Here is a 27,069-nt window from a genome sequence, read left to right on the forward strand (position 1 = left end):
TGCTAGTTTAATTTATAAATTAGACACAGAGATTAACTATAATAATAAAATTGAATGATTATGACGTAAGAGTCATTATGTGAATGTGCTCTTTCCCTCTCTCTTTCCTTCAAAATTCCTTTGTACCGTACTCACCCTTCTTATGAGGATGATATGAGATGACAAAATGCCTACATCATGAGATGAAATGAGGTGAATGACATAGGCATTGTGACATCGCATTAGGCTACTACTGACTATTGACAATAAGTCAGAAGGAGGATCATCAGCTACTGGACTGTGGTTGGCTATGGGTAGCTGAAACCTTGGAAAACAAAACCACAGATAAGATACATATGTAAATGGAACATATATATTTATGATAATAAAAATATCATATATTTAAATACATTATGTAGTATATACATACAAATATATCTTCCTGTGTAAGATTTTTAAGATTATTACATTCAAGTTTTACATTTCATCAGTGTTCTTTTTGTACATATCAACTATGGGTATAGAATTTTTTCACCAGTATTGGATTTCTGATGATTCATGTAGTTTAAAGAATTTATGTTCAAATTTCATGAACTATTTGTTCTCATTTTTTATAATTTTATATTTATTTTTAAAACTAAAAATATAAACACAGAGTTTCCTCTGCATTGCCTATCTTCCACCTGTATTTGGATTAAACATGTGTGGATCTAAGATTTCAAAGTTACCAGCAAAGTTGACACTAAGTATTCAGATGCCAATTTTGAAGCAGGCACTCTTGGGATAGTTAGTCATCAATATTATTCCTTGTTTCCTTAAATGAACATTGGCAGTTAGCAATTTGGAGTCCATAAGGACCTTTTAATTTGTCTTCAAAGAGCGACTTTGAACACATATTATTTTGTTAAATTGTAGATATTATCCGAATAAATTCTTTGGTTGCATGTTTTCTTCCTACAATCACTTGATTGTTTCCTGTAAAACCCCACTGACTTTTCATGGAATGTGTTGGAAAATTTTTTGTCAAGGTTTTCCTTTTGTGCCTGTAGTTCTTGTAGTCACTTCCCTTATTACAAGCTTCATTGATATATGTTTTACAACCAAGACATAGGTTTGTTGTTGTTCAAAACTGGTTTTATTTGGATTGATTATTTTCTGGTCTGATTTCATGATCCACCATTTCACTAGAAGCTAGTGGTGAATTACCAAAAGAACTTCCCAATGTGTTTGTATACATTTTTTTTTTCAAATTTATGAATGAAAAGAGCACAGACATTATATTGATTATGTGTAATTGCCTATGCATTGGATGCTTTATATTGAACATTACCTATTAATGGAATATTCATTCCATGTGTACTCATTTGCAAATTGTATGCATTGTATAGAACCCAACGTCTGGTCTTAAAAGACCTCTTGTTTCAGGATCCCCTTTCAGAGTATTAAAACAAACCATTATAACCCCAAATCAATTTTACAGTCAGTTATTCTAAGGTTAACAGAAAATAAAAGTACCACACGTTAACCATCCAGGAAAGCAAGATACACACATAGATCCATAAATACATATTTGAAAACCACTGTCAGCCCCCTATAATGTAACGGGGGTAGAAAAACCCAGTTTTGTTTGGAGAATGGACTGCCAGACCTCTCAAACCTCAAGTTTGCTTTGCTTCTAGAATTTTTCCCTTATTTTTTTTTTCTAGCTAGGTAAATTTTGAAGGAAATTTAACTTGAAAAGCATGTTTCTAAAGCTAAACCACAGACTGTGCAATGTGAATAATAATGATTCTTGGCTTATTGTTTTTCAATTCCAGAAGAAATCTGACAGACCAGGTCAGTAACAAGCAATAATGCCTATAAAATAGTTTCACAGAGATGTGTTTTTTTTTTCAACAAACAAGCTTGAAAATTAGAAAAAAAATTTGGAACACAGAAGAAAAATGTTCAAAATTATTCAAAGGCATATAATTAATATAACCACCCCTCAGTATAGGTAAACCATGTGTACTACTTTTTATTTCAGATTATTCTTTTGTATAGGTACATAAACATATAACTTTATTGGGGTGGGCTTTACATCTCATGAAATTTACCCTTTTCAAGTGTACAATTCAATAATTTTTAGTAACTTTTCTGACTAATTCAACCATTGCCATAAATCAGTTTTAGGGCATTTTTATCCTCCTAGTAAGTAATGATGAGCCTATCATTGCCTTTTAAGCTCAAGTTTTTAAATATAAATTCTAATTTAAGAGTCTTCATATTGAATTTAATTTTTCATAAATATAACTCAACATAACATGACCCAAGTTTAGTTCATAAACTTCGGAATGAATTTTAGAATTTTTCCATACCTTAGGTAACATGTACTGTCTTCCTTCCTGAAGTTTACCCAGCTCTGTCTGAGAACTCTTGCTCTGTGTAGACTAAAGATAATTGTCTGTTAGCTGTTGGGAATTCGAAATGCAGGAAACTAAATACACACATTAAAGTGAAAGCCAAATTCTTAAAAGAAAAAGTATTACTATATTTGTATCCACATAATTTTCTTTTTAGCTTTACTTATGCAATCCAAAAATGGAACCACTTAAGGCTATTTTTTCTAATGTGCTAAAATTTTTATGTTGCATGTGAAAATTAATTTGCTCCAGTCCTTAAAATTCTAAGGTCAATTATGTGGAGTTTACATAACGGCAAAAATATGTATTGATATATTTTCCTTATTTGGATAGACTTGAGAATTCAAATTCTTCCAAAACTCATGCTAGCTCAAAAGGTATTTGACAAAAATTCTTTAGATAAATTAATCTTGTGCCTGGAACTAAAGAGGTCAAACCACAGGCATCCTGGAAATTAAGCAGCAGGTAGTCCACCCCTACAATTTCCCCCTTTGTTTTCTGCTTATATATTTTAGATTCTCTGTTTGTGGGGAATAAAATGTTATTTATCGCAATTAAATGTTTGCATTTCTTAATCAAGTGATATGGGTTAGAGAGGGAATTTGTTTGGAACAAAAAGAGGTTGGGAAGTATTACTAAATGCAAGCATGAACAATGCAAATTTTACAGCCAAAATAGAAATTTTGCAGGCATGACTGCTTTTAGAAACTCTGTAAGTCTCTGCTGGTGTGCATTTTGTTTGTATAAATATGCAAACATACCCAAATTAGCATATTTCCACCTGCATCCTTCAGACAGCTAGACTACAAAAAATTAATAAATGCAACCTCTTTTTTATTACTTAATTTGTTAAATTTTAATTGAAATCAGATAATGGGTTTGGGATGCATAATTTGAGGAGATGTAGAGTGCATGTAAGGATTCATGGAATTGTCAAATGCATTTAACCTTTTCCCATTTTACTTAAAAATTTTCAGATGAGGGGCGCCTGGGTGGCTCAGTCCCTTAAGCCTCTGATTCTTGATTTCAACTCAGGTCATGATCTCAGGGTCCTGGAATCCAGCACCAGGTCAGGCTACCTGCTCAGTGGGAAGTCCGCTTCTCTCCCTCTCCCTCTGCCCCTCCCCATGCGCGCGCGCGCTCTCTTTCACGTGTGCGCGCATCGACCCGCGTGTGCGCAAATCAACCAATCAATCTTCAAAAAATTTTTTTCAGGTGATTTCTTCAAAATCAACAAATAAAGACTATTGTGTTCTTTAAGAGTATAACCATATTATAAATAAGTTCCTAGCATCAAGTAACATAGAAGTAGGGCTGCTCCGGAAGTTGATTTCATGGAAATCAAATAATCTACATTCTAAATAGTGACCTTTCAAAAATCTTCTTCTTTTCTGGAATACTCCCTTGGCCCTTTTTTATTTTTTCAAGCCAATGAGTATTTCTATATGTAAGTAAATTGAATAGGTCTGAGTTAATTTTGAAAATCTGATTTCCAGTGTTTGACCAGTCTTTGCAGATTTCCTGGTATGGGAGGTTTGGGCTTTTACCTCCCTAAAGGAATAGATCAACCTCCATGATTCCTAAAGAGGACTTCCCTGCTTCAGTTAGTCATTGATGCACTTAGGATAGAATTGCTTGGCATATACAAACCATATGAGCCAGACCAATAAGCCATACGCAAAGCACAATCTCTCAACATTTTTTCTGCTTCCGTACACAGAATCAATAATATTTAGATGTAACATATACTTCTACGGTGTACATTTATGGAGGGATAATGCACTATAAAAATTCATGATTCATACAACAATGAAAAGTAATGGTTGCTCACTCATGCATGTGATACTTATAAGGACAGTTGTCGTTCCTTCAGGAATAAATCAATTTCTCACTCACCCAAGAACGTATATAGGTGAAAGTGAAGTTATTATAGGACCACACTTGAATTCATACAAATGCATGAATGCATGAGTGTGTACGTGTGGGTGGGTGGGGTGTGTGTGTGTGTGTGTTTCAAATTTTGGTGCCTCCATTAAAGTTAGCTATTTATTACTTCTGACACAGACCCCAGTTGATCCTGCACAACAGGGTTTATATATGATGCCTTGAAGAATTCTGTACTGATGTAACTATGGTATCGTTCTCTCCATTTTCTTTTCTTTTCTTATAAAAATGAAAGGATCTGGTAAAGACAGGACAAAATGGTTCACCTTGAGCCTCAACACTGCCAACTAGGGGTAAATCCAGATAAAAGTGTTAGCTTATGACTTAGTGTGTAGTGTCTTACTAATGATGTAATCTGGCTAAAATCATATTGCTGATGGACAGACACACAGAAGCCCAACAGATAGCAACCTTATAAGTACAGAAATACCTATTCCTTATATAGCATAAGAGGTTAAAACTATATATTATTAAAGCTGCAATAGGCAGGTTTTAACCTTTAGTGTTGGTTAGATATCAAAGACAGTACATCATGGAAGTCTCCGAATTTGATGGGACTGATACAAAAAATTATATCAAGACTATGTGCATGCCAGATATTTTCTTAGATAGCTCATAGTGCTATTGAGAAGATGTCTATTGTTTGCAATAACTTGTAGACACAATACACTATTGTGATTGTTTTAAAATGTAGTTTTTATTATTATTCAGGTATGGTGAGACCAACAGATTGGTCAGGAGATGATTGTTATGAAAAAGATAGTTACTCACAGTTCCCAAGAAGAAAGGGAGACTACCACACCATGGAGGGCCACACAGAGGAGTACCAGTTTCAGTCAGGAGGCAGAAGGAGCAAATGGAAAATATGGGCAAGAGCCTTTATTATGGTTTCTGTGGGAAAGGTAAGGCAAGATAAGATAAGTAGACTTAGGATTGGCTAGTTCGAATTTCAGTGGACTCTGAGGTATAGGGACTTGCTTGCTGTGTGGCACCTAGCCTTGGAATGATTCGGGCAGAGAAATATTGCCTCCTAGAGTATAAATCCAGACAGAGAAGGCTCTGGATTGATTAGTTTGCATCTGAAAAGCACCCTCCTGGGTCAGTCTTTGCTATTTCCAGGAACTGGCTAGCCTTGGGAGAGGTAGTCTATCCGCAGTCAGCAAGGCTTCAGATGCCAGAGCATCAAGAATAGAGAAAATAAAAAAAAAGATAGTTCATAAAGTGACATAGTGAGATCTGAGTAAAAAAATTATATTTTTGCTTCTTTTTAAATGGAAATAACATTTATATATAGTAAATTGTATTAATTGTAAGTGTAAAATTCAATGACTTTTGACAAAGATACCTGACCCACTCAAAATATAGAGTATTTCTATCAGTGGCCTCTTTCCGTCTATCTACAGTTATAGTTTGCCAATAAAAGTTTAATTTACTTAAGACCAGTATATATTTTGTCTCATTTTTCCAAATGTAACATAATATAAACTTTTCTTCTCCTTTCTGTCTCCATTGAGCACATGGATCAAACAACCTAAGGGGGTCATCTTTTTGACTAGATTTCTTACCATTATCTGTAAAATGGAAGTGGGATAAATGTCAGTCCTCTTCTGCACTAACATGTATTTAAATCATACCTCTCCACTCCTGCAGTTAATGAGAAAACAACAAGCCCTTTGTCACGAGCTCCACAGAGAGTGCTATCAGGGCCCAAGGTCAGTTCCACCTGTCCTGTGCTGTAATGTAGCAGCTCTACCACTGAATGATTCTAAGTCAGAAGAGTTGTTATTACTTCAGCAGCCCTTTAAAACAAACAAACAAGAGCTCACAGTGTGGTTAGCTTAGTTATAACCTAAGATTTGCTCTTTCATCTGGACTTGATTTTTGCATCATAATCCTTTCCCACCACCATGTTTCCATTAGCTGCATTCAACAATTGTCACTCTTAATCTTTGGAACCATCTACACTAAAATAACCTTGTTTGTACTAAAAAGTTGGTTAATATAGTAACTGATTTGTCCAAGATTTCAATATTTTATGATAGATTTGCTAGTATACTATATTTTTCAAAGACAAATAGTTAAGAAAAAACCTTTTTTTGCTCTCATTTCTAATATTTCCTACCTAACTGATTCCTTTTTTATTTTTTTTGAAGATTTTATCATTCATTTGAGAGAGAGAAAGAATGCCAACATGAGCAGGGGGAGGGGCAGAGGGAGAAACACACTCCTCGCTGAGCATGGAGCCCCATGAGGGGCTCGATCCCAGAACCGTGAGATCATGACCTAAGTCAAAAATCAAGAGTTGGACGCTTAACTGACTGAGCCACCTAGGTGCCCCTCCCACCCATGTGATTCCTTATTTCAGAGATTAATCAACTCTAAGTGAACAATAAGAGTTTTTAAAATAGCTATTTATTAATATTAGCCTCTTTCACATAGAAGCATTGTATTTAGAAACCTGTGGTTTGCCCTCCATAGATTTTCAAAGCCATATCACATATGTGAGATAACAGAAAATATATATTGGTCTCTCCCCGGTTCCTGGCACAGAGCTCCAAAAACTCCTGTAGTTTTCTAAATGATAGAGCACTACGAGCATACTTTTGTTCTAGTATTTGGTCTTTGACCCCTGTTCCTGACACAGGACTCTGGAAATTCTTATCATTTCCTGGGTACAAGGAGTGTGTCTTTTATTCTAATGAGGAGACTCTGGGTGAGTTTCTGAATAGCACCTGGATGAGGACTGGTCAATGGAAAGAGCAAGCCATTATTAGAAGTTTGGAATTTTCAGCCCTGCTACCAATTCTCTTGAGAAGGGAGAAGGGCTGAGAATGGTGTTAAGATTAATCACGCCTATATCGTGAAGACTCCGTAAACATCCTAATAGTATGGCATTTGGAGAGCATCCAGGTTTGTGAGCACATCCATATACCAAGAGGGCGATATACCAACTCCAATGGAGAGAAAATTTCCCTTGCTTGGGACCCTCCCAGACCTTGCTCTGTGTATCTCTTCATCTGGCTGTTCATCTTTATCCTTTATCATGTTCTTTAATAAGTTGATAAATTAAGTATTGTCCTGAGTACTGTGAGCCATTCTAGCAAATAAATCAAACTGAAGAATGAGGTCATGGAAACCTCCGATTTGTAGCCAAGTCAGACAGAAGTTGTGAGTAACCTGGGGGCCTACTACTTGCAATTAGTATCTAAGTGGGGGGGCAATCTCGTGGGACTGAGCCCTTAACCTGTGGGATCTGATGCTTTCTCCAGTAGATAGTGTCTGAATTTAAACTGTAGGAAACCCAGCTGGTATCATAGAATTGGTTGGTGTGGGGAAAACCCATACATTTGCTGACCAGAGGTGTTAGAAGGGTTGTGACTATGGTAATAATAGGAGAATAAAGGAGAAACACGGGAGGGGGAAACTAGGGTTTTAAAAAAAAAAAAAATATTTGAAGCTTGTTCTCATTCTGTGTGGTTATTGAATGATATTAAAAGAACTTAATTTAAAAAACAAGGAATGTGAAAGGCAACTGAAAAAAAAATGAAAAACAGGATCTCTTTTTGAAGAATCCAGTAAACACCTATGAAATGAACCCTTCTTCTATCACTACTGCTCAAAATTTATTTTCAGTGTATATGCCTTAAAATATTTTTCTTCCAGCACTATTGATTCAGTTGAGAAAATTACTTTTCTCTTTACTATAGAAAATTAATGACATAATTTTATAGATAATGGTATCTCTGCTAAACATTATAGTTTTCATTTTGGTTCAAATATTATTATTTTAATATCAAGAGCTAAATAGAACTTATCTTTCAAAGGAAATAACCACAAAACATATTGTATATTTTACTGCAAAGCTAACCAAACTGCATAGCCAGTTTTATGCAAGGTTGTCATGAAGTTAGGCACTGAAGACTCTGAGAGGCTTATAACATAGTGGGAAGACATGCTGGTAAGTAAATGATATAATTACAACACCATGTAGTGGGCTAAATAATAAGAGAATGAACAAGTATTCTGTACATCAGAACAGTGGAAGAAGCTGATTATTGCCTAAGGGACTCAGGAAGGGCTTTATGGGCGACTTATATTAGCAATGGACTTCTAAGGATAATAAATACATAAGATTTTTCAGATGAAAAAGGAAGAGATTGTTCCACATAGTGAGTGTAGCAGTATGACCAAAGCATATGACCAAAGGAATTACCTTTAGAATTTTAGTTTGAAAGGAGGGCACTAAATAATAAAGCTGGTATGTGTGTTGCAGTCTTATGAGGAATCTTAAATAATTATGTCATAAATTTCAATGTATATATCTTTAAATTATAGTCCAGAATTTCCCAAATGTGTGACAGGTGGGGATACTCACCACTATACTAATGAGGAAGGAGCTAGAATTTCCCAAATGTGTGATCTTAAGAGTTTCCTGATACAAACTTCTTAAAAATGTAGATTCCTAGACCTTTCTTTTGAATATTATTATTTAGTTAGTAAGTTTAGAAAAAATATGATTTGAAATTATGAGATTTGGAAGGAGAGGAGTGTTAAAGTTTCATTTACTTCATAAAATAATAAGTCATCAAAATGTGTAGAAAATTGAATTTCTGGGACAATTGAGATGAAAAGTGTAGAATCCAGGTGAAAAAAATGGCAAGAGTTTGAACTGAAGCAGGGCTGGAAAACTAGAATTGAATAAAGAAAATTCATCAGCTTTCAGATGTTGAAGCTGTTGGCATGCAGTGTTCTTGGTGAGGGAGAATATATCAAGAAGTTTAACTCTGAAATTCAAACTGGTTAGGCTGTAGAGATAGTGAGTCCTGAGACCCAAACAGGAAATTCCAGAGAACAACAGGTTGAGGAAAACAGGGTAGGGGTGGTGAGATGGAGAACGTGAAGCTAGGAACGATTATGCTAATTCAAACCCAAGAGTGTTTCTGGATTTAATAGAAGGGTTCACTTCCGGGGGGAAAAAAAAAAACAAAAACAAGAAGGAAATATTCTTAAGTGGGCATTGTACTGAATGGTACAAAAATATAAGGGAGTAATGCTTTTAAAGGCATGTCTGATTCAAAGTAAAAATCTTTCAACCATTTACTGCATGACATTTTCCCATGGAGATAATTTTTAAAAGCTTTGGCTCACTTAGAAAAGAAATACCGAGCCCTTTTTGTTATTACTTTAACTTGTCCAATCTCTAAACCACAGATACCTCAGAGGTTCATTAGAAATTCCCAAACCCAGAGAGAGGAAAGTCCCAACAAAAACAAACAAACCAAACCAGATCCTTTAGGAGTTGAATTTTGAAGTTTTGACTTCCTGATTCTAAAGATGGGTCATATTTTAGCTTCAGAATAATAGTAAATGTAGCTTAAAAACACCATAGTTAAAATAATGAATCTCTTCCGTGTCTGTCAGTAGATTTGGCTTGTAGGTGTATCAAGTGTAACTCAAATACAAATTGTAAACCATACCAGCCCCATTTCTAACTCAATCTTTTTACATGGAAATCTCTTTAGCCCAACATTTTTTGCTTCTTCATTGGAATTTTATTATTATTATTACTATTATTATTTCATTAGATGCAGGCAATGGCTCAGGTTACACTGACAATGAGAGAAAATCTTGCCTTTCCTCTATAAATAAATAACTGGGGTTCAGTTATTAACTATTAAGGGTTATACTTGTCTCTCTGTCCTCTGGACTAGCCATTGCATGTTTGTGATTGAAGAGGCTGCCAGTTGCAGTGTCTGGAACTAGAGAAGTAAACACCCAGTGACCGTTCAATCCTTGGTTTCCAGAAAGTGATGTCTCCCTAGAACAGAAATTGAAAAGTATTTTGATACCAGCTTTTATGAAACACATACTAGTAGATAATATAAGGTGAAAATATCGGTACAGTTCTATGTCATCACAAAGAAAAATTTTAAAGAAGAATTAATTGAAAGAGCCATGAGCAAATCCACTGTGGCACCACAAGATTTTTGTCAGTACCTGGAGTGTTCAGAACTTCACAGTGCTGTAGGGTAAGTATAGGAATGCTTCATGGAGGACAAATAACAGTGTGATTCATGAGCCTGTCTTTCCCTCCCAACGTTTTTTTTTTTTTCTTGTATATGTATTCTTTTAAGAAATATTTCAGTTAAAATATAATACATTTCACTTTACTAAGTATATCCCATCTCCTTTCTTTATTTTCTTTTTTTTTAATCACCATATATTACATCATTTGTTTTGGTGTAGTGTTCCGTGATTCATTGTTTGTTCATAACACCCAGTGCTCCATGCAGAATGTGCCCTCTTTAATACCCATCACCAGGCTAACCCATTCCTTTCTTTATTTTCTGAAGGACATGTATATATCCAGCTGCACCCAGAATAGCAAAAGCTAAGGATCAAATAGTTGCTCCCTCTCAAACACCAATACCACAAAATGTACTTGACACAACAAGGCATTATTTTAAAGACGGCCGTTAACTGCCTAAAAATTATCTCCTTCCTACTGTTTTAATTTTTCTTGTTACCATGTTCTTCATATATATATATTTTTTTTTCCCTGCAAAACTCTGCATTTACTAACCTATATAAAGGAAGGCCTAGACAGTTTCACAGTAGCCTACTTTGTCATAAATTTCTTCATTTTGATAAGGGAGTCATTTCAGTAATATATCATTTCAGGTAAATAAAAGAGGCAGCAGATTAAAACTCCCAATCTGGAACTATTGGGGTGTTCACCAGTAATTGCCTGTTTCACCTTATATACCTGCAGTTTGCTGGGAAGACTTGTGTCTCTCCTCCTATGTACCTCTTACTCCAGTGCTGAGCATTTCTCTGGTCTTGGGATTTTTTTCATTCCATGGAACTATGACCCACCGTTCTTTCAAATCACAAAATTAAAAAACAAAGAAATGAAGACAAAGTAAATCAAATCTATTTTATGATATACATTGCAATACCATGTCCTCTTACATAGAATAATAATAAACTTAAAGGATTTCTGTGGATCTTAGAAATCAGTACTTTGAGCAAACCACTCTTTAATACCTGGAAACTAACTTAAAGAAATGTAATCTATATCACAGTTTCTCATTAATATTACAAATTCTATGAGTGCATGAGGAAGTATGGATAAATTATACTTCAAGGTGTGAGTTAAGAGTGTTCTAGAAAACCTTTTAGAAAGCATCAATACAGTAGAGTGCCCATGGAATTCATCTCTTCCTGCAATATGTTTTATTATGTCCTAAAAATATTTATTAGGAGAGAGAAAAACAATTTCTGTTAATTACTTATTAATATTAAAACATTGATGAGCATTACCTAAATGTAACGGATTCCAGCTGGTGCTCTGGGTTGACACTGCTGACATGCAGCCAACACAAGAGGCGTGTATTAAAAGAGCAGAACAAATGACTTAACACAGGCCTAAAAGCAGCAATCAGAAAAGTTTCATTTAACTTAGAGATGGCACAAGCTTTGAGCAATTGCCTCTACTTAAGTAAGTGTGGAATTACAAAAGACTATTTATTACAGTCAAACAGGGCCCTGCAGCTTGTTCAAAGACCTTTGAAGAATTTCAATAGTTATAAGGTCTTGTCCAGTGCAGAAGCAGTAAAAAATGGGCAGACCCCAAACAGCCTGCAAAGCTTTCATTAAAAAGTTAATACAATCTTCATCACAATCATTCTTTGAAATGAATGTGTTTCTCACTTTTTTTTTAAGAGATGCCATACATGATAATTTTCAAAACTTCTTTGAAAATGGATTTTAAGTGTTAGGGAAAATAAACCAGTTTCATGGTGATATGGAACGAATGTAGGGTCTCCATGGGTTTATTAGGAAAGTGTTCCAACATCGAGCATCTTTGAAATGCTCTGTAAGTGTATATTAAAAGTTACTCTATTAATGGATTTAAATCAGTAGGAAAATTACTGGAATTTTTCTGTTTTTGTTTTTTTAAAGGAAAACTTGTTTCCCAGGGTGTTAGGGCTACAATTTTTCTATTAGCAATTGGATAATGAATTGTTATTTTTTTTTAAGTAGTAGGGTTAGGTTAAAAGAAAATAATTCTCAAAAAATTAACATACTTTTATTTATTTATAACTGAGTGATATATTTAGAAACATTGAATACATTTATAAAATTTTAACTAAATATAACCAAAATAAATTATCCTTTGCTTGGAATCAATTTCAGAGCATCAAACCACTATACGTTGGGAGGTGGGGGGTTAGGGTATGGTGAGGCCAATCCAGGAAATAAAATAATAATAATGAATAGATGAAAACTAAATATGAAAGTTAAATGATGTTAAGTTACATGAAATGATAGTAATTGCTAATGGGAGCAAAATATGAATAAGAAAATGTATTTACTTTTCCATCAGAAAAACAACACCTACATTTTTCCTTGGCAAAAGATTAAATAATCATTCCTAGGCCATTAAATTAATGATGCTTTAGTTACAAAAGAGTTCACAAGATCTTACAAATAATAGAAATCCATTATTGCAATGGATTCTTCATTTAGACTTACCCTTTCTAATAAAGTGTCACGAGTCAAGCTTAATGAAAACTCTATTTTTAAGTGAGGAATAAAAATGAAAGGCATTTATAGACAGGAACAATTTGAGAGGTTAGATGCAAAAGTCAGCATGTGACTATCGCAGAAACATCAAATCCACAAATACGAAACTTCTAATGTTAGCTATAGACAGGGTTCTAATAGTTCTTGACTTGAGAAAAATCTATAAGACAATCTTTAGCAATGAAAACAATTCAACAGTTAATGTACTTGAGAATTCTTCATTTTTGGTTGTTTCATGTTTGCAATTTATTTTGCTGCATTCCATTAGGGCAGGATGCTGCTGAACCCCATAGTGAGATATTTCAGTTGGCCAGTGTACCAGGATTGAATTTTGAAACCAGAAGTGCACTGAGGGATAGTATGCATTTTTCTTTTTAATGGAAGGATTTGAAGTAGGAGGTCACTTAAAATATATTTAAGCTTCAATTAGAAATGAGGGTGACCCTATATCTGATCCAAAGAGATGATTTTTATTCATATTCTGTACTTTTGATAAGGCATAGTAGAACATAACAAATATAGAGTCAACACCTAAAAAGATACCTCAGAATATATCCAAAGATTTGTGACATAAAGAGCAGTCAGTTCCTTGGTACTTATTAGATATTTTCTTTTTAAGAAATAAAAATGTAAAAGCAGATGACTGTTGTTTCCTGATATATATTTTTATTCATGAGGCATTTTTGTCAAAAGTCAAGACCTCCTATAATATGTTCTAAACCCTGTCCATTTTACAATACACTAAGTATTATTATTACCTATAGATACCATGGGACTCCTTGTGCATAGTGGATTCCAGTCCTCTTAAAGAGTTGCATATGAAAATGTTATCAATGAGCTGCAGAATCTGGTATTAATAACTTTGCAACATTATAACAAATAGGTAGCCCTGATGTTTTGTTCTTTTTTTAATATATCAAATATATTTCATTGCTTACATTATAGTAGCAGATTGAAAACATCTGCTTACTTGCCACTAGTCCACAAGCAGTTGAAAATCTCAGCTCATTTTCCATAGGCCTGTATGTACCAGGGCTATAATCCAGCTGCTTGAGGCTTGATACGGGGCCAGATTAATACTCCAGAGCCTTTGAAACGGAGATTGTGCTTTCTTGCCAAAGATTAGAGCAATGATAGCCTGCATTTGCTTGTTCCTTTCTCTCTCTGCTCTTCTTTACCACCCTTCCTAATTGGATTGATTCCTGTCCTCCCACTATCCCCTCCCATTGTTCTTTCTCTACAGCTCCATCACCTGTCATGACGATTAAGAAGGATCGAACATCCAGAAACAGCATCTCTTTATCTTGGCAGGAACCTGAACACCCTAATGGGATCATATTGGACTACGAAGTCAAATACTATGAAAAGGTGGGGAGATGATGTTAAAAGGTTGGGCTGTGTAGGGAAAGAGGTGACCTTCTTATGAGCTATGCACTTGCCAAGAAACCAATGGCATTGCTAAGAAGTGGTAGACCTCTGTTTGGAACTCTGGTCACATGATACCTTTGATTTATCAGTGAAGGGGGTTTTGAAATCATTGTGTCAGATATCCCCCATTCTTCAACAATAAGTCACAGCAAAGATGTCAGTACCAAACTTAAGCCATCTAGTCATGGCGTTAGAAACGACATTTATGTCCTCCACTGAGACCCCTTTTCTACCAATTATTTCACAGTGATTCTTTAGCCTATTGATGAGCTACTCCTAGTTCATTGCCTTAAGCCTCATTTCCTGACCTTTACCTTCACATGAATTTCATTCAGTACAGATGGGAACATTGAACTAATAACAAAACCATTGTATTTTTGAACTGACAATGAAAAGCTTTCTTGATACTGTACAAAGTAATTTAGAAGGTGGGAATGGATGGATAAGTTTGCTCCACATCATAAAATTGTGGTTCAGCAATACAATTATAAAAATAGATACATGATTATTTATAAGTAGAATTTAGGCTATAGTATTTCATCACCTCTAAATGGCACTTATTTCTCCCTGGTTATAAATTATGGTGAGGTTTGAAAGCAAGATGTATTCAAATCTTATCAGAGCTGGGTGGTTTTATAGCTACTAATGTGAGCAAAACATATTTGTGCGCGGGTTACAAAGTATTTTCAAGTGAATTAAAAGCAAATTGTGCATTTATATAGCACTTTATAGAACACTTCTGAGTACATTATTTAATTTTGAGTTGTGTGATGATCCTATGAAATTGGTTAATTAGATTCATTCACAAATAAGAAAACAGAGTCAGTGGCATTATTTGAATTTCTCACAGCCTCGCTGCTAATAAACAGGTCTCAGTTTTGAATCCTGGAAGCCATGGCTCCTCCTTTAGCATGTCTTCCTGTATTACATGCCTTGCTCTACATGAGAATGGATTATTAGGAACATGAGAATGATCAGTTGTGCAAACAAAGCATAATGTATAAACATTCATTTGCATTGTGTAGCTATTCTCTTAATTAAGGTTAATGTATTTCACAAGTCTGTTGCCATTTTTTTTTCATAGTGCCCCATGCAGTGAAAAGGAATGTCTCTTTCATTAAAAGAAAAGAGAGGCCTAATCAACTTCATTATGCTAAAGTCATAGTATAAATAACTTACATCCTAGCTTTTAGTGCTCCACTGTAGCACTGGAAATACTCATCTGATCATGATCTCCTATTTTTAAAAGTTTGAGAAGAAAGATGGGGCAAATATAAGAATCCATGTTTTATAGACGACGCAACAAAATAAAAAGAAAAGTAATGACACGTCTCAGTTCAGACTGGATAACAAAGCCAGGAAGCACCCGACTGGATAACAAAGCCAGGAAGCACCCAACCTTTAGATCGACAGGGCCAAATCAAAAATGCAGTTAATTTATATTCAAATCTTTTAAACATAAAAATAATTCTGAACTTCTTTCAAATTCTACCAACAAAGCACAATGCACATCCTTGGATTAAAACAATATTAACCAGTGCCGGATAAAATGGCTGAATCTATTCATTATTCCCTAAGCATTTTAAAATTTGACACAAACATTCATGCAATACTATCTTTAATATGTTTATATAAGTATTTATATCATATATACATAAATTTAAAAATTATTCCCAAATGTGTATAATGCTTGGAAATATTTTGAATGTTTCACTAGAATTTAAGCTCTATAAGGTCTAGCTTTCTTGACTAGTTCACTAATGATGATGAGCAGAGTCGAGTTTTGGGCATAGGTTCAACAAGTTTTTTAACAAATGAAATAATTATTTCTGTAAAATAAATATATTTGATCCTCTTTTTTTTTTAATATACCAACTTAAATGCTATCTAGTACATGACTAGCATCTTTAACTACAAAGTATCTGTAATGTATACTTCTTCTGTAATATGCTATGTCATTTTGGTTAAGAATATCCACTCTGGGCCCCACCCCAAGTGCAGGGACATTCCCCCATTGTTCAAAATCAGGTTACCCATAAAATACTCAGTGTATATTAATCTGCCTTAGGGGAAAAACACAATTCTGTGTAAATCCATATTTTCTACACAAGGCTTGACACAAAAAGACTTTCCTGTTAATGTGCACCGTGAATATCCTGATATACAGTCTGAGTCCCCTGGAGAAGATCCTTTGGGGAAATGTCTCTAGACTTTGATCTGAAGATATTTGTCTCTACTAAACCACAGTGACTTAGATTGAATACAGTGCACGTATAACTGATGCTGAGAAAGTTATGAATGTAGAGCTATATGTAAAACCTGGACCTTTTTGAAGTTTAATATTTTATAATTGATAAAAATATTTTTCTGAGAATCAGTAGGGCTTTCCTATTAAGTTTAATTCAAAGGGGTATTTTCCTTTTTGTAAGTTTATTTTTGAAATTAGAACAAAGCTTTCATTTAGACTTAGCTTTGAAGAAAACATATTTTCACTGGCATATTCACTAACTGGTAAGAATGAAAACTTTCCCTGATTTATGTGCAGGACACAAATCATTTTACACGTTAGGAGATTCTGTAAATAATTTTAGCTTAAAAGATGCCTCTATTGTCTTCAGAGAGTGAAATGATTGTCATCTCTTTTATATGTCCTATGCTCTGTGTTAAAATCTGAAAGAACTGATTTTGAGTAGTTTACCTTTTTATCATTTGATAGCGTTATGAAGATTTGATTTTAACATGATTTTTCTTACCTCAAAGCAGGAGCAAGAGACAAGTTACACCATTCTGAGGGCAAGAGGCACGAATGTTACCATCAGTAGCCTCAAGCCTGACACCACTTATGTGTTCCAAATCCGAGCCCGAACCGCAGCTGGATACGGGACCAACAGTCGCAAGTTTGAGTTTGAAACTAGCCCGGACTGTATGTATTATTTCAGTGTAAGGTATAGGGGGAGGGTTGTTGCAAAGGTGTCTGATAATTCATTCTCATTCTCTCTAAATTTTAATCAAGTTAAAATTTAGATAATATTTAAATATTGAGATACATTGAAAGTAAATTGCTTGAAATATTTAACAATTTGTATGGCATTGAGTCTGCAGACTTGTGTTTGTGTGGGTGTGCATCTGTGTTTTGTTTTGTTTTGTTTTCTCTCTTACACATCAAACATATTCTAATACCTGGAATGTTACTGGTCCTCTACTGGCCATAAATTGCTTTGAGGAACATTATGTAATATGATAACATACCCCCAGTACCTGTTAATCCCAGATATTCTTAGTTCATTGCATGATTCAGTGAACTACAAAAAAGAAACTTGCTGATCCGTGAGGATTTTAATATCGTTTTAATCCTTAACACATTCAATCTTGTGTCACTTGAAGAATAAGGATTTTCTAAAACCTGATTTATCACCTCATTCACATTCACAAGCAGTTTGGATAGTCTTGTGCGTCTGACACCAAATTTGGCATAAATACATCTAAAATTGGCAAACATTTTCCCAATGGCATTTCTCTTTTCTTCAAATGCATTTGCTTCATATTAGAAAAACCCTCTGCTGAAAGATAATTTTCAAAAAGGTAATATCATGGCTGTGGTACTAATAAAGAGTGAATACACATTCAAGTTCAAGTTAAGGATTTTATTTAGTTTATTAATTAATTAGGAGAGTATTATCTATTTATCTATATTTTATCTATGTTCATTATATCCTACAAAAGATTAAACTGGTTTATTTATTTATTTTTAGATTAAACATGTTTAAAGGAAAATTCGAATAACAGATACATATATACATATAAATACATATTTGTGCGTGTATGTATATGGGCAATCAGGAATAGTTAAAAAAATTATTAATTTGTCCCAAACCGATTAATATCCTATAGGACAATAAATATAATGTTAACTCACAACCCCAATAAATATAATGATTAAAGTCATTTTTTCTACTACACAAAAACCATTTATGTCTCTAGTGAATGTTTTATTTTAATTGTAATGGGAAAAATTGTATACATCACTCAGTTCCCTGCAACTTAAATTCAGTTGTAAAAGAGCCTAGAAAGACAAAGATCAATACCCTTTAGAAACAGATTATCCAGGGAGGGTCTGACAATGGTCAACTCTGTCCTGAAAGGAAACCCAGTAATCTCCTTTGACTGTCCCAATTTGCCATTTCTCCTGGCATGTGTATTTCCTATCTAAATATTTTGTTCATGACATTAAATATCATTGGCTTTGATACAGTAATATTTTTATTATGCCCACAATCCATACCTAATAGAAATATTAAGGATTAATACAAATAATAAAAACTGTTCAAGTTAATATTATAGGTACTCCATCAAGTAGTTATTTTATGGCACACTTTTTGTCAGGTGATTAGAAATGCCGTTTACAATAACAAGCAGTACCTTCTGCAAGGTATTGAAAATCTAGTGTTCTTAGAAATTATCAGTTCACAGCTGAAACATGACAATTCTTCTAACTCAAAGGGGAGCTGCCATCCTCAAAAGTGTAAATCTATACTTCAAGACCTCTCCTAATCCTCCCATGATGGATGTACATGTTTACCCCACCGCGGGGTCATGGAAGTGCCTGCTTGGATCCCCCTGCTACCTCCTGTGGGCAGACTGCAGTGGGCAGACAGCCTTGGCTGCTGCCCCTTCAGGACCCACCGCAGCCTTCATGCATGGGCCACGCTCCCCTTGATGACTAACCACTGCAAGGGGACTGGTGTCAGGCCTTTTCTGCCTAATGCAGGATTCCTCTATGGACAATCTTCACTCAGGGACTAGACGCCAAGGAGAAGTCATTCTCTGAGAACATTAGAATCGAAATGTTAAAAATACCATGAAAGTACATCTGAACAAGTTTTTAAAAACAAATTTAAAATTTTAGATGACACAATAACAAAGTTTAATTGCAATTTAACATTAGTAGTTCTAAATCTTTTTGTAACATTTAAGTAGTGCAAAACAAGTTTCTTTTTTCTTTTTTTTTTTCTTTTTACGATTTTATTTTCAAATAATCTCTACACCCAGCAAGAGGCTGGAACTCACAACCCTGAAATCAAGAGTTGCATGCTCCACCGACTGAGTGTGTCAGGCTCCCTGCAGAAAAGTTTCTTGTTCTGAAATGATTACAAATTGAATTTTTTCAAACTTTTAAATAATATTTAAGTTAACAACAACAAAATCTACATTTGCTTTACCAAGAAAGATTACAAATCCCAGGAAGAGAAAAAAACAAATGCTCATTATATCCAGTGGTAGAAATTAAGCAAATTGAGGGACAGGAGGGTCAGATCACCATTAGATAAACATTCATTATGTTCCACACATGCATGTTCTTAATCAGCACTTAACTCTATCTGATATGTAAAAATGCAAAGGAAACAACAAATTCCTTTATACGAATGTGATTCTAGATTTACTACAGATACTGTTGTGGCGGCAATCTGCACGAACCTCTAAAGAGGCTTCAGTGTCTGAGGTTTAAGACCCCTACAGGGTCTTGGTGTTTTGCCAAATAAGTTTTATATTTGCAATACTTCCAATGATTGATAGAGCAGATGAAAAGAGGAGAAGGAAAAGATGAGCTTTTTAACATCTTCTTCCTCATTTATAAAAATCTTTGAGTTGTGCCGTTTGATTTTTTATTATTTGTATATTTTTAATGATTTTATTTATTTACTGGAGAGAGAGCAAGCGAGAGAGAGCACGAGTGGGGACAGGAGCAGAGGGAGAGGGAGAAGCAGACTCTCCGCTGAGCAGGGAGCTGGTCGCAGGACCCCAGGATCATGTCCTGAGCTGAAGGCAGATACTTCACTGACTGAATCACCTAGGCTCCCCTCAGTGTGATTTTTAAAAAAATCAATTTACTCTTGCTCCTTCACCATAAAATTCTTCCAGGCTTTAAATACAGATGAGGAAAAAGGTACCTTTTGTCTTAAGGTGGGGAAAACAACAAAAATCAACTTTCTATTATTTTTAAAGATTTATTTATTTGAGAGAGAGAGAAAGTTGGGGGAAGGACAGAGAGAGAAAATCTTCAAGCAGACTCCCCACTGAGTGTGGAGTCTGATGCAGGGCTTTATCTCATGACCCTGAGGTCCTGACCTGAGCTGAAACCAAGAGTTGGATGCTTAACTGCCTGAGCCACCCAGGCACCCCTAACTTTCTATTTTTTTAATTGAAATGTTATCTTCAAAAAATTCTAAGAACTTAAGAGTCTTATTTGTTATATATTGATATTTAATATATATATATATATATACATATATAAAAGACCCATGTTTGGATTTCTTTAACAGTTTGCTGTTTATTATACTTTTTATTTTTTTTTAAATTTTCCTAGTTTTTATTTTTAAAAATTACATGAAAAGTTCTCATTCATAACACATATAGATAGTTCTCAGTAGAACAAAGTGTATTTTTACCTGGAATTTAGATAATATTTTTGAACTAGGTTAAAATATCTTACTTTTTACAGTGATTATCATCTTCCTTTTACCAGTGAGGAAACTGAGAAATAGGGAGGTTTAAGTTAGCTTTCCAAAATCACAGCATTGGTAAATGATGGGTCTGATTCTAGAACACATGTATTTATGTGATAATATATTAAGCATTCTCCTAAATATTTTATCTGGTCCTGTTCCATAAGCTACTCAGATACTATTATTTCCTTTTTATGTGGCCCAGGACACAGAGTTTATATGGTTTTTCTCAGGTTGCATAGCCAATAAGTGGAGTCAATGAGCCTAGAATCTCCAAGTTTTGGAGTACTGATCCAGTGCTGCAATTGCACATTTTATATATGTGTGTATGTATATATATATATATATATATAAAATAGTTGTAGAGTTTATAGGAGTAAAAGGGCTTCCCTAGAGTTAAGGCAACATCTCCAAATACAGAGTATGAAACTATGGCATGCTTGGAAACACAGTCAACTGTCTAGAAACCCTCAGCAGGCAGAAACTGAACCACAGCACTTTTTGCCAGTTTTTCACTGGGAAAATGAAATAATAAAAATATGTAACATTTATTAAGCACTTACTATGTGCTTGGCACTGTTTTAAGTGTTTTTTTTTAAAGATTTTATTTATTTGAGAGAGAGAGAGAGAGAGAGCGCGCACATGAGGGGGGTAGGGTCAGAGGGAGAAGCAGACTCCCTGCTGAGCAGGGAGCCCGATGCGGGACTCGATCCTGGGACTCCAGGATCATGACCTGAGCCGAAGGCAGTCACTTAACCAACTGAGCCACCCAGGCACTCTGTTTTAAGTGTTTTAACTGCATTAGCCCATTTAATCCTCACAACAATGAGATATTATGTCACACAGCAAATAAGTGCAAATCCAGGCATTCTGGTTCACGAGAATGAGCTCCTAACTAGTCTACTTTAGGGAGAGAAAGCCGGCAGTATGTATAGGATATACTAAAATGGGCAGTGACTAGAAACAGGGGAAGCAGTTTGTTTGTGGGAAAAAATATTCAAAATGAGTTTCTAAGACATAATAGACGTTTAGCAGCATGCCACATAAAGTCTTTGGACAACTCTCTTATGCATTTAGTCAATATTACTCATTAAAATGTTTGCTAATTTCACCAGCAAAAATGATCAGTTTGATTATGTGCTTTAGTCTCCAGGATTCACAGTTATTTAGAGCTAGAGGAAATGGCAGAGATGTCCTAGTTTAATCCTGCCTGTGTCAGAAAGAGAAATCAAGAAGTCCTCTTTCTTCTGTCATGTTTCCCCTCCCAGTTTCACTGACCTTTATTTTATCAACTGGCTAAAATTTACAGAGAATGTAGAACTTGCTGTTCTTTATAAGTTATTACAGGGTACAAAATGGAAAGCATGAGATAGAGTTATTACTATAGGTTTATGGAGCATTATTGAATCACTAGGTTAAGTTATTTTGCAGACTAATCACAGATCTATATCGGGATATATCTGTCCAGGTCTTACGGGAGGCAGATATGAAGATGGAATTACAAGAGCTTTATAGGGGGAAATGCAGGTAGGGGAAACAGGCGGGAAGAGAAGAAGTGGTGGGGCAGCACCTCAGGCTGGGATGTAGGTCAGCTGTCTGTGCAGAGCGGGAGGGAAAGAGAAGCATCGAGAAGGAGGAAACTCAGACAACAGTGCAGCTTGGAGGATCTCCCAAGCCCACGCGGAGCCCCAGAATGAAGACTGCCGTTGAGGAATCCGGTATTGAGCAGAGAGGGCCTGACTCCAGTCCCCTTGTGGTGGTTAGTCATCGAGGGGAGCGTGGCCCGTGCATAAAGGCTGCGGTGGGTCCTGAAGGGGGAGGCTGCCTGCCCGCTGCAGTCCTGGCAGCAGGGAGATCCGAGCAGGCACTCCCATGATGCCACAGTGGGGTAAACAACAGTTTGCCGGTAGTAAAGAATAAAGTGCTTGCAACAGTTTGTACTGTAAGTATGCCGTCTGGCCATTTTTTGAGCTCTTTTTTTCAGATGCTGAGAAAACTTCTCAAATCCTATTTGTCATGTCTCTTCATTTGTATCATTTAGCTATTCCTAAAGCAGCATTATTTTCAAGAAAACCTTCCAAAGTTAGATGTTGATCAAGCGAACATTTGATATTGGCTTCTGGAGAGGAGATGGTATTCAAATAATCAAACTCTCTCTTCTAAGCTCTTTCGATAGATCACTCATTCATTTGTGCACAGCCATTTACTACAAGAGGGATATATGTTAAAATATGAGCATGTGAAAGGGGTTGTTCCAGGAGCTGCGCATATTTTAGAAAGTCTAGAGATCAGGATGCTTATGGAGTTTGTTGGCAGAGGAGGCTGGGGCTATAAGCAAGGAACAGGATCTTAAATGGCTTTACCTGCTCTGCTATGGAATTTGCATTTTATCTTAAAAGTGATGGAGAGCCCTACAGAACTTTAGGCATGAGAATGACAAGGTAAGATTCATGGTTTAGAAGGAATACTATGGTGGCCATGCAAATAGAGACCAATTAGGAATTTCTAACTGTAATCCAGAAGAGAAATGAAGACATAAACTAAAACACTTAAAGAGTTTGGTGATTAATTGGATATTGAATGATCAGAGGAGGGAAAAGACAAGATGACTTCATATTTATAGTCTATACCCTTGCTCCTCAAAATGTGGACTGGAATCAGAAGCAGCAGCATCACTCAGATCTCACAAGAAAAGCAGGTGTCAGTCCCCATTCTAGACCAACTGGATCAGAAACCACTTTTCCAAAAGATTCCTAAGTGTTTTGAATGAACACTGAAGTTAGAGAAACATTGGTCTAGCTCAAGTGTCGGTAAACTTATTCTGTAAAGGGCTAGATAATAAACATTTTAGGCTTTGTGTGTATAGTCTCTGTTATTCCTACTCAATTGGCTATTGTAACATAAAAGCAACCAAAGACAATACACAAATGAATGTGTCTGTGTTCCAATGCAATTTTACTGATGGATACCAAACTTGAATTTTATATAATTTTTACATGTCAAAAAATCTTCTTTTGACTTTTTACAACCATTTAAAAAAATGTAAAACCACTGTAAGCTCCTGGGCTTTACAAAAACTGGTGGCAGGCCAGGTTTGACCCCTGGGCCATTTTTGCCAACCCCTTGTCTAGGTGATTGAGTGAGTGAGTGATGGGCCATTCACGAAGTTAGGAAATACAGGGAGAAGAACAATTTGTTGGTGGTATGTGTTGTAAAACATTTAAATAACTCTAGATACTGGAGGCTAAACAAGCTTGATTAGAAAGCTTTTATCATTTCATTCCTGGAAATCTTACCTGTTCTCTATGTGCCTCTGGTAACTTCTGGTTTATCCAGTGAGTTTCTTTGCAGTGAGGATAGAGAAAACCAGTCCAGGATATTGCACATGGTAGGCACTCAAGGTGTGTTTAATTGATGCCATTGAAACAGAGTATTTTATCTTATAAATTAGAAATTTCAAGCACCATGGTAGGAAATGTCTTTTTCTTTTCTTTTTCTTTCTTTCTTTCTTTCTTTCTTTCTTTCTTTCTTTCTTTCTTTTTCTTTCTTTCTTTCTTTCTTTTTTTTTTTTTTTTTTTTTACATGAAGTGAAGAGTTCTGTCTACACTGTCTTAGGCAGTAAGCCATAGTTCAGGTACAAGCAGAGTAAATATGGCTTTTCTATGCAGATGTTAGTTATGGTGTGTTAATGCCCAGCCTTTTCTTATTTTTCTCCTCCAACTCACAGCTTTTTCCATCTCCGGGGAAAACAGCCAAGTGGTGATGATTGCCATTTCGGCGGCTGTGGCCATTATCCTGCTCACGGTCGTCACCTACGTCTTGATCGGGAGGTGAGTTCACGGGCTCTTTTACCACTTACTTTCATTATTGCTTTGCCTGCTCCCTCAGTGGCTGCCAAAATCCGCAGAGTGTGGTCCATGAAGTATTTTAACAAATAAGCATGTCTCCACTTAGATCTAGATCTTTCTTTCTTCCCCTCCCTTTCTTTTGTTTCTCCAACTTTAGTTTTGATTTTCTTTCTTCCATTAAATTCCTGCCCCACTCTTCAACACATTCCACTTCTCCTCTCCCTTTTGACCTCACTTGTAGGTTTAACTTTCTTTTTCCAATTATCCTCTCTTCAAATACGCCCCAGATTTCCCTGCCACTTTCTCACCCAGAACACTGGTAATGCGGCACTGCGCTAATCACTAACAATGGAGACTTTACCCTTCATTCATTCTAACAGCAGTTGTTAAAAAAAAAAAAAAAAAAAAAAAAAAACTATAAACACTTTCTAAGGCCATTATAAAAACTGAGCTGAAGGGGTCTGCACAGTGGGGAAGCAACTCTACATATCTCCTCATTAGGCAGCTTTCCAGAGTCCCCAGAGAAAGAGGCTTTCTATAAAGGATTTAGAAAATATGAAGTCATTAAACTTTCACTAAAGCATTTAATTGTTTGAGGAAAATGCTTTATTTTTTGTGCTTTGCACATTCTGAGCATAGATAATTGCTTTAAGTATATTTTCTTTCTGTGTTCTCTTCCCTTCACTTACCTCCAGGTTCTGTGGCTATAACAAGTCAAAACACAGTACAGATGAAAAAAGGCTTCATTTCGGGAATGGACATTGTAAGTTCCTAAGCTGTTTTGGCGCTTTGGTTTTTTGTATTTCAGTTTTCCCAGTTATTGATTTATAATTGGATAACTTCCTCACAAAGAGAATGCAAAAGTAGTCCTATGAAAGAATTGAGCAAATTAAATTAATTTTAAATGGAAAAGGAAATTCATGGCTCTGCATTAAGTAATTTTTATATGGCCACATTTCAGCATACTTAAGCCAAAGTGAAGGATAACCTGTGGTTTCTTTCCAGATAATGCACATAATGGGGAGTATGGACCATAATCAGCTCTGCGTAGCTGAAAGGCAAAGCGTATCTTCAATTTCCTCATTTCTCATCCTTTGCTAAAATCTAAATAGGCACCTTTTCCCTTTCCTAACTTCCAAATAAATATAAACAACCTCTGTTTATGTGTAATGACTTACTCTGTTTTGTCAACCAACCAGGAGAGAGCCTTTAAAATAAACTGTATATTATTTTGGAGTCACACGATATCCAACTAGTAGGAAAGCCTGCACTTTTCCCTCATATTTTAATACCAATCAGTTTAGTGTCTCTTTAATATTTTCTAAAAGAAATACTTTTTTTAGGAAATGAAGTGTTTATAAGAAGACTCTTTCTTTTTCCTTCTTCTGGCAAAACAAATCATCCCAAGCGTTTTGATTTTCCAAACTATGACTCATTTTAATGTGGCAATTACTAATCAGTGGACTCAAATGGAATAGCATGTTCTTATGGAAATTAGTACAGGCTATCCTCATACTTATGTGCTCTCAGATAGTCTCAATATAACTAATGTGGTCTTGTAAGCATTACTTTCTTTAGCATTCACCATTGCCTTGTAAAATTATTTTCAGTTCAGCATCATACTTTATATCAGTCACTGGCTTTGCATCTAAAAATTGTAGCTCTAGTTCTAACTCAAGTAAAAGCTTGATTACCTGTTGCTAACATGCAGGGGGCATACAGTGGCTTGCAAAAAAAAAAAAAAAAAAAAGAATGTCTTCCAAAATGTAAATTGATGTGACATGAACACAGTGACAGAGTTCACAGAGAGCATTGTAGTGACAGAGTTCACAGAGAGCATTGTTTTCTCTATCTCATTGCAGTCCTTACAGAATAATTCACAAAAGCCAAAGTAGTACCTTCCTAATAGCAGCACCTCATCATTTCAGATTAGTTAGGTTACCAACTCAAAAGTCTTAAAAGAATGAATGAACAAATTACAGGATACTTGTTTAGCTTTTTTCATGGTCCCCCAAAAAACGGAGTCCCAGTCGTCATGCATCAATTAGAGCAGTTACATTCCTGTGGATTAAGTTGTTCTTAATTTGTTGGGTTTTTCTGGTGGGGTTGGCTGAAACGTTAATTTTCTTCAAATGCGCAATATCTTTCTGACGGACAAACAAAAAAGAAATGCATTTTATCCTAGCTATAAGGGCATAAAGTAACTTATATGCATGTCATAAACTTTCTGCGTCTTAATCCGACAGCTGGTTTATTTCAGACCATTTATTTGGGATTACTTTAAAAAGCTCTAGCTATGAACTATTCCCTCCAGCCTTGTTACAAATCCTATAATATTGCTTCAAAAGGAAAGAAATGTGTTTCACCTCCTAAGAT

The 27,069-nt window shown here is 35.4% G+C and overlaps 1 protein-coding gene across 3 annotated transcripts in view; it reads left to right on the top strand.

Moving 5' to 3' along the window:
- The window catches only part of EPHA3 (EPH receptor A3), a 378,828-nt gene that overhangs the window by 283,458 nt on the left and 68,301 nt on the right, over nt 1-27,069 (top strand). For 2 of the 3 annotated variants that reach the window (XM_025868405.2, XM_073892253.1), the window contains exons 6-9: nt 14,158-14,282; nt 17,103-17,265; nt 24,573-24,675; nt 25,389-25,456. In XM_025868405.2, the coding sequence (XP_025724190.1) occupies nt 14,158-14,282; nt 17,103-17,265; nt 24,573-24,675; nt 25,389-25,456 (459 nt within the window). The remainder of the gene's footprint in view (nt 1-14,157; nt 14,283-17,102; nt 17,266-24,572; nt 24,676-25,388; nt 25,457-27,069) is intronic. The other variant, XM_073892247.1, reaches the window with a different exon arrangement.

The sequence above is a fragment of the Callorhinus ursinus genome, unplaced genomic scaffold (genome assembly GCF_003265705.2).
Source record: "Callorhinus ursinus isolate GAN/ISIS: 27379988/994484 unplaced genomic scaffold, GSC_fseal_2.0 scaffold1, whole genome shotgun sequence".
Classification (NCBI taxonomy): Eukaryota; Metazoa; Chordata; class Mammalia; order Carnivora; family Otariidae; genus Callorhinus; species Callorhinus ursinus.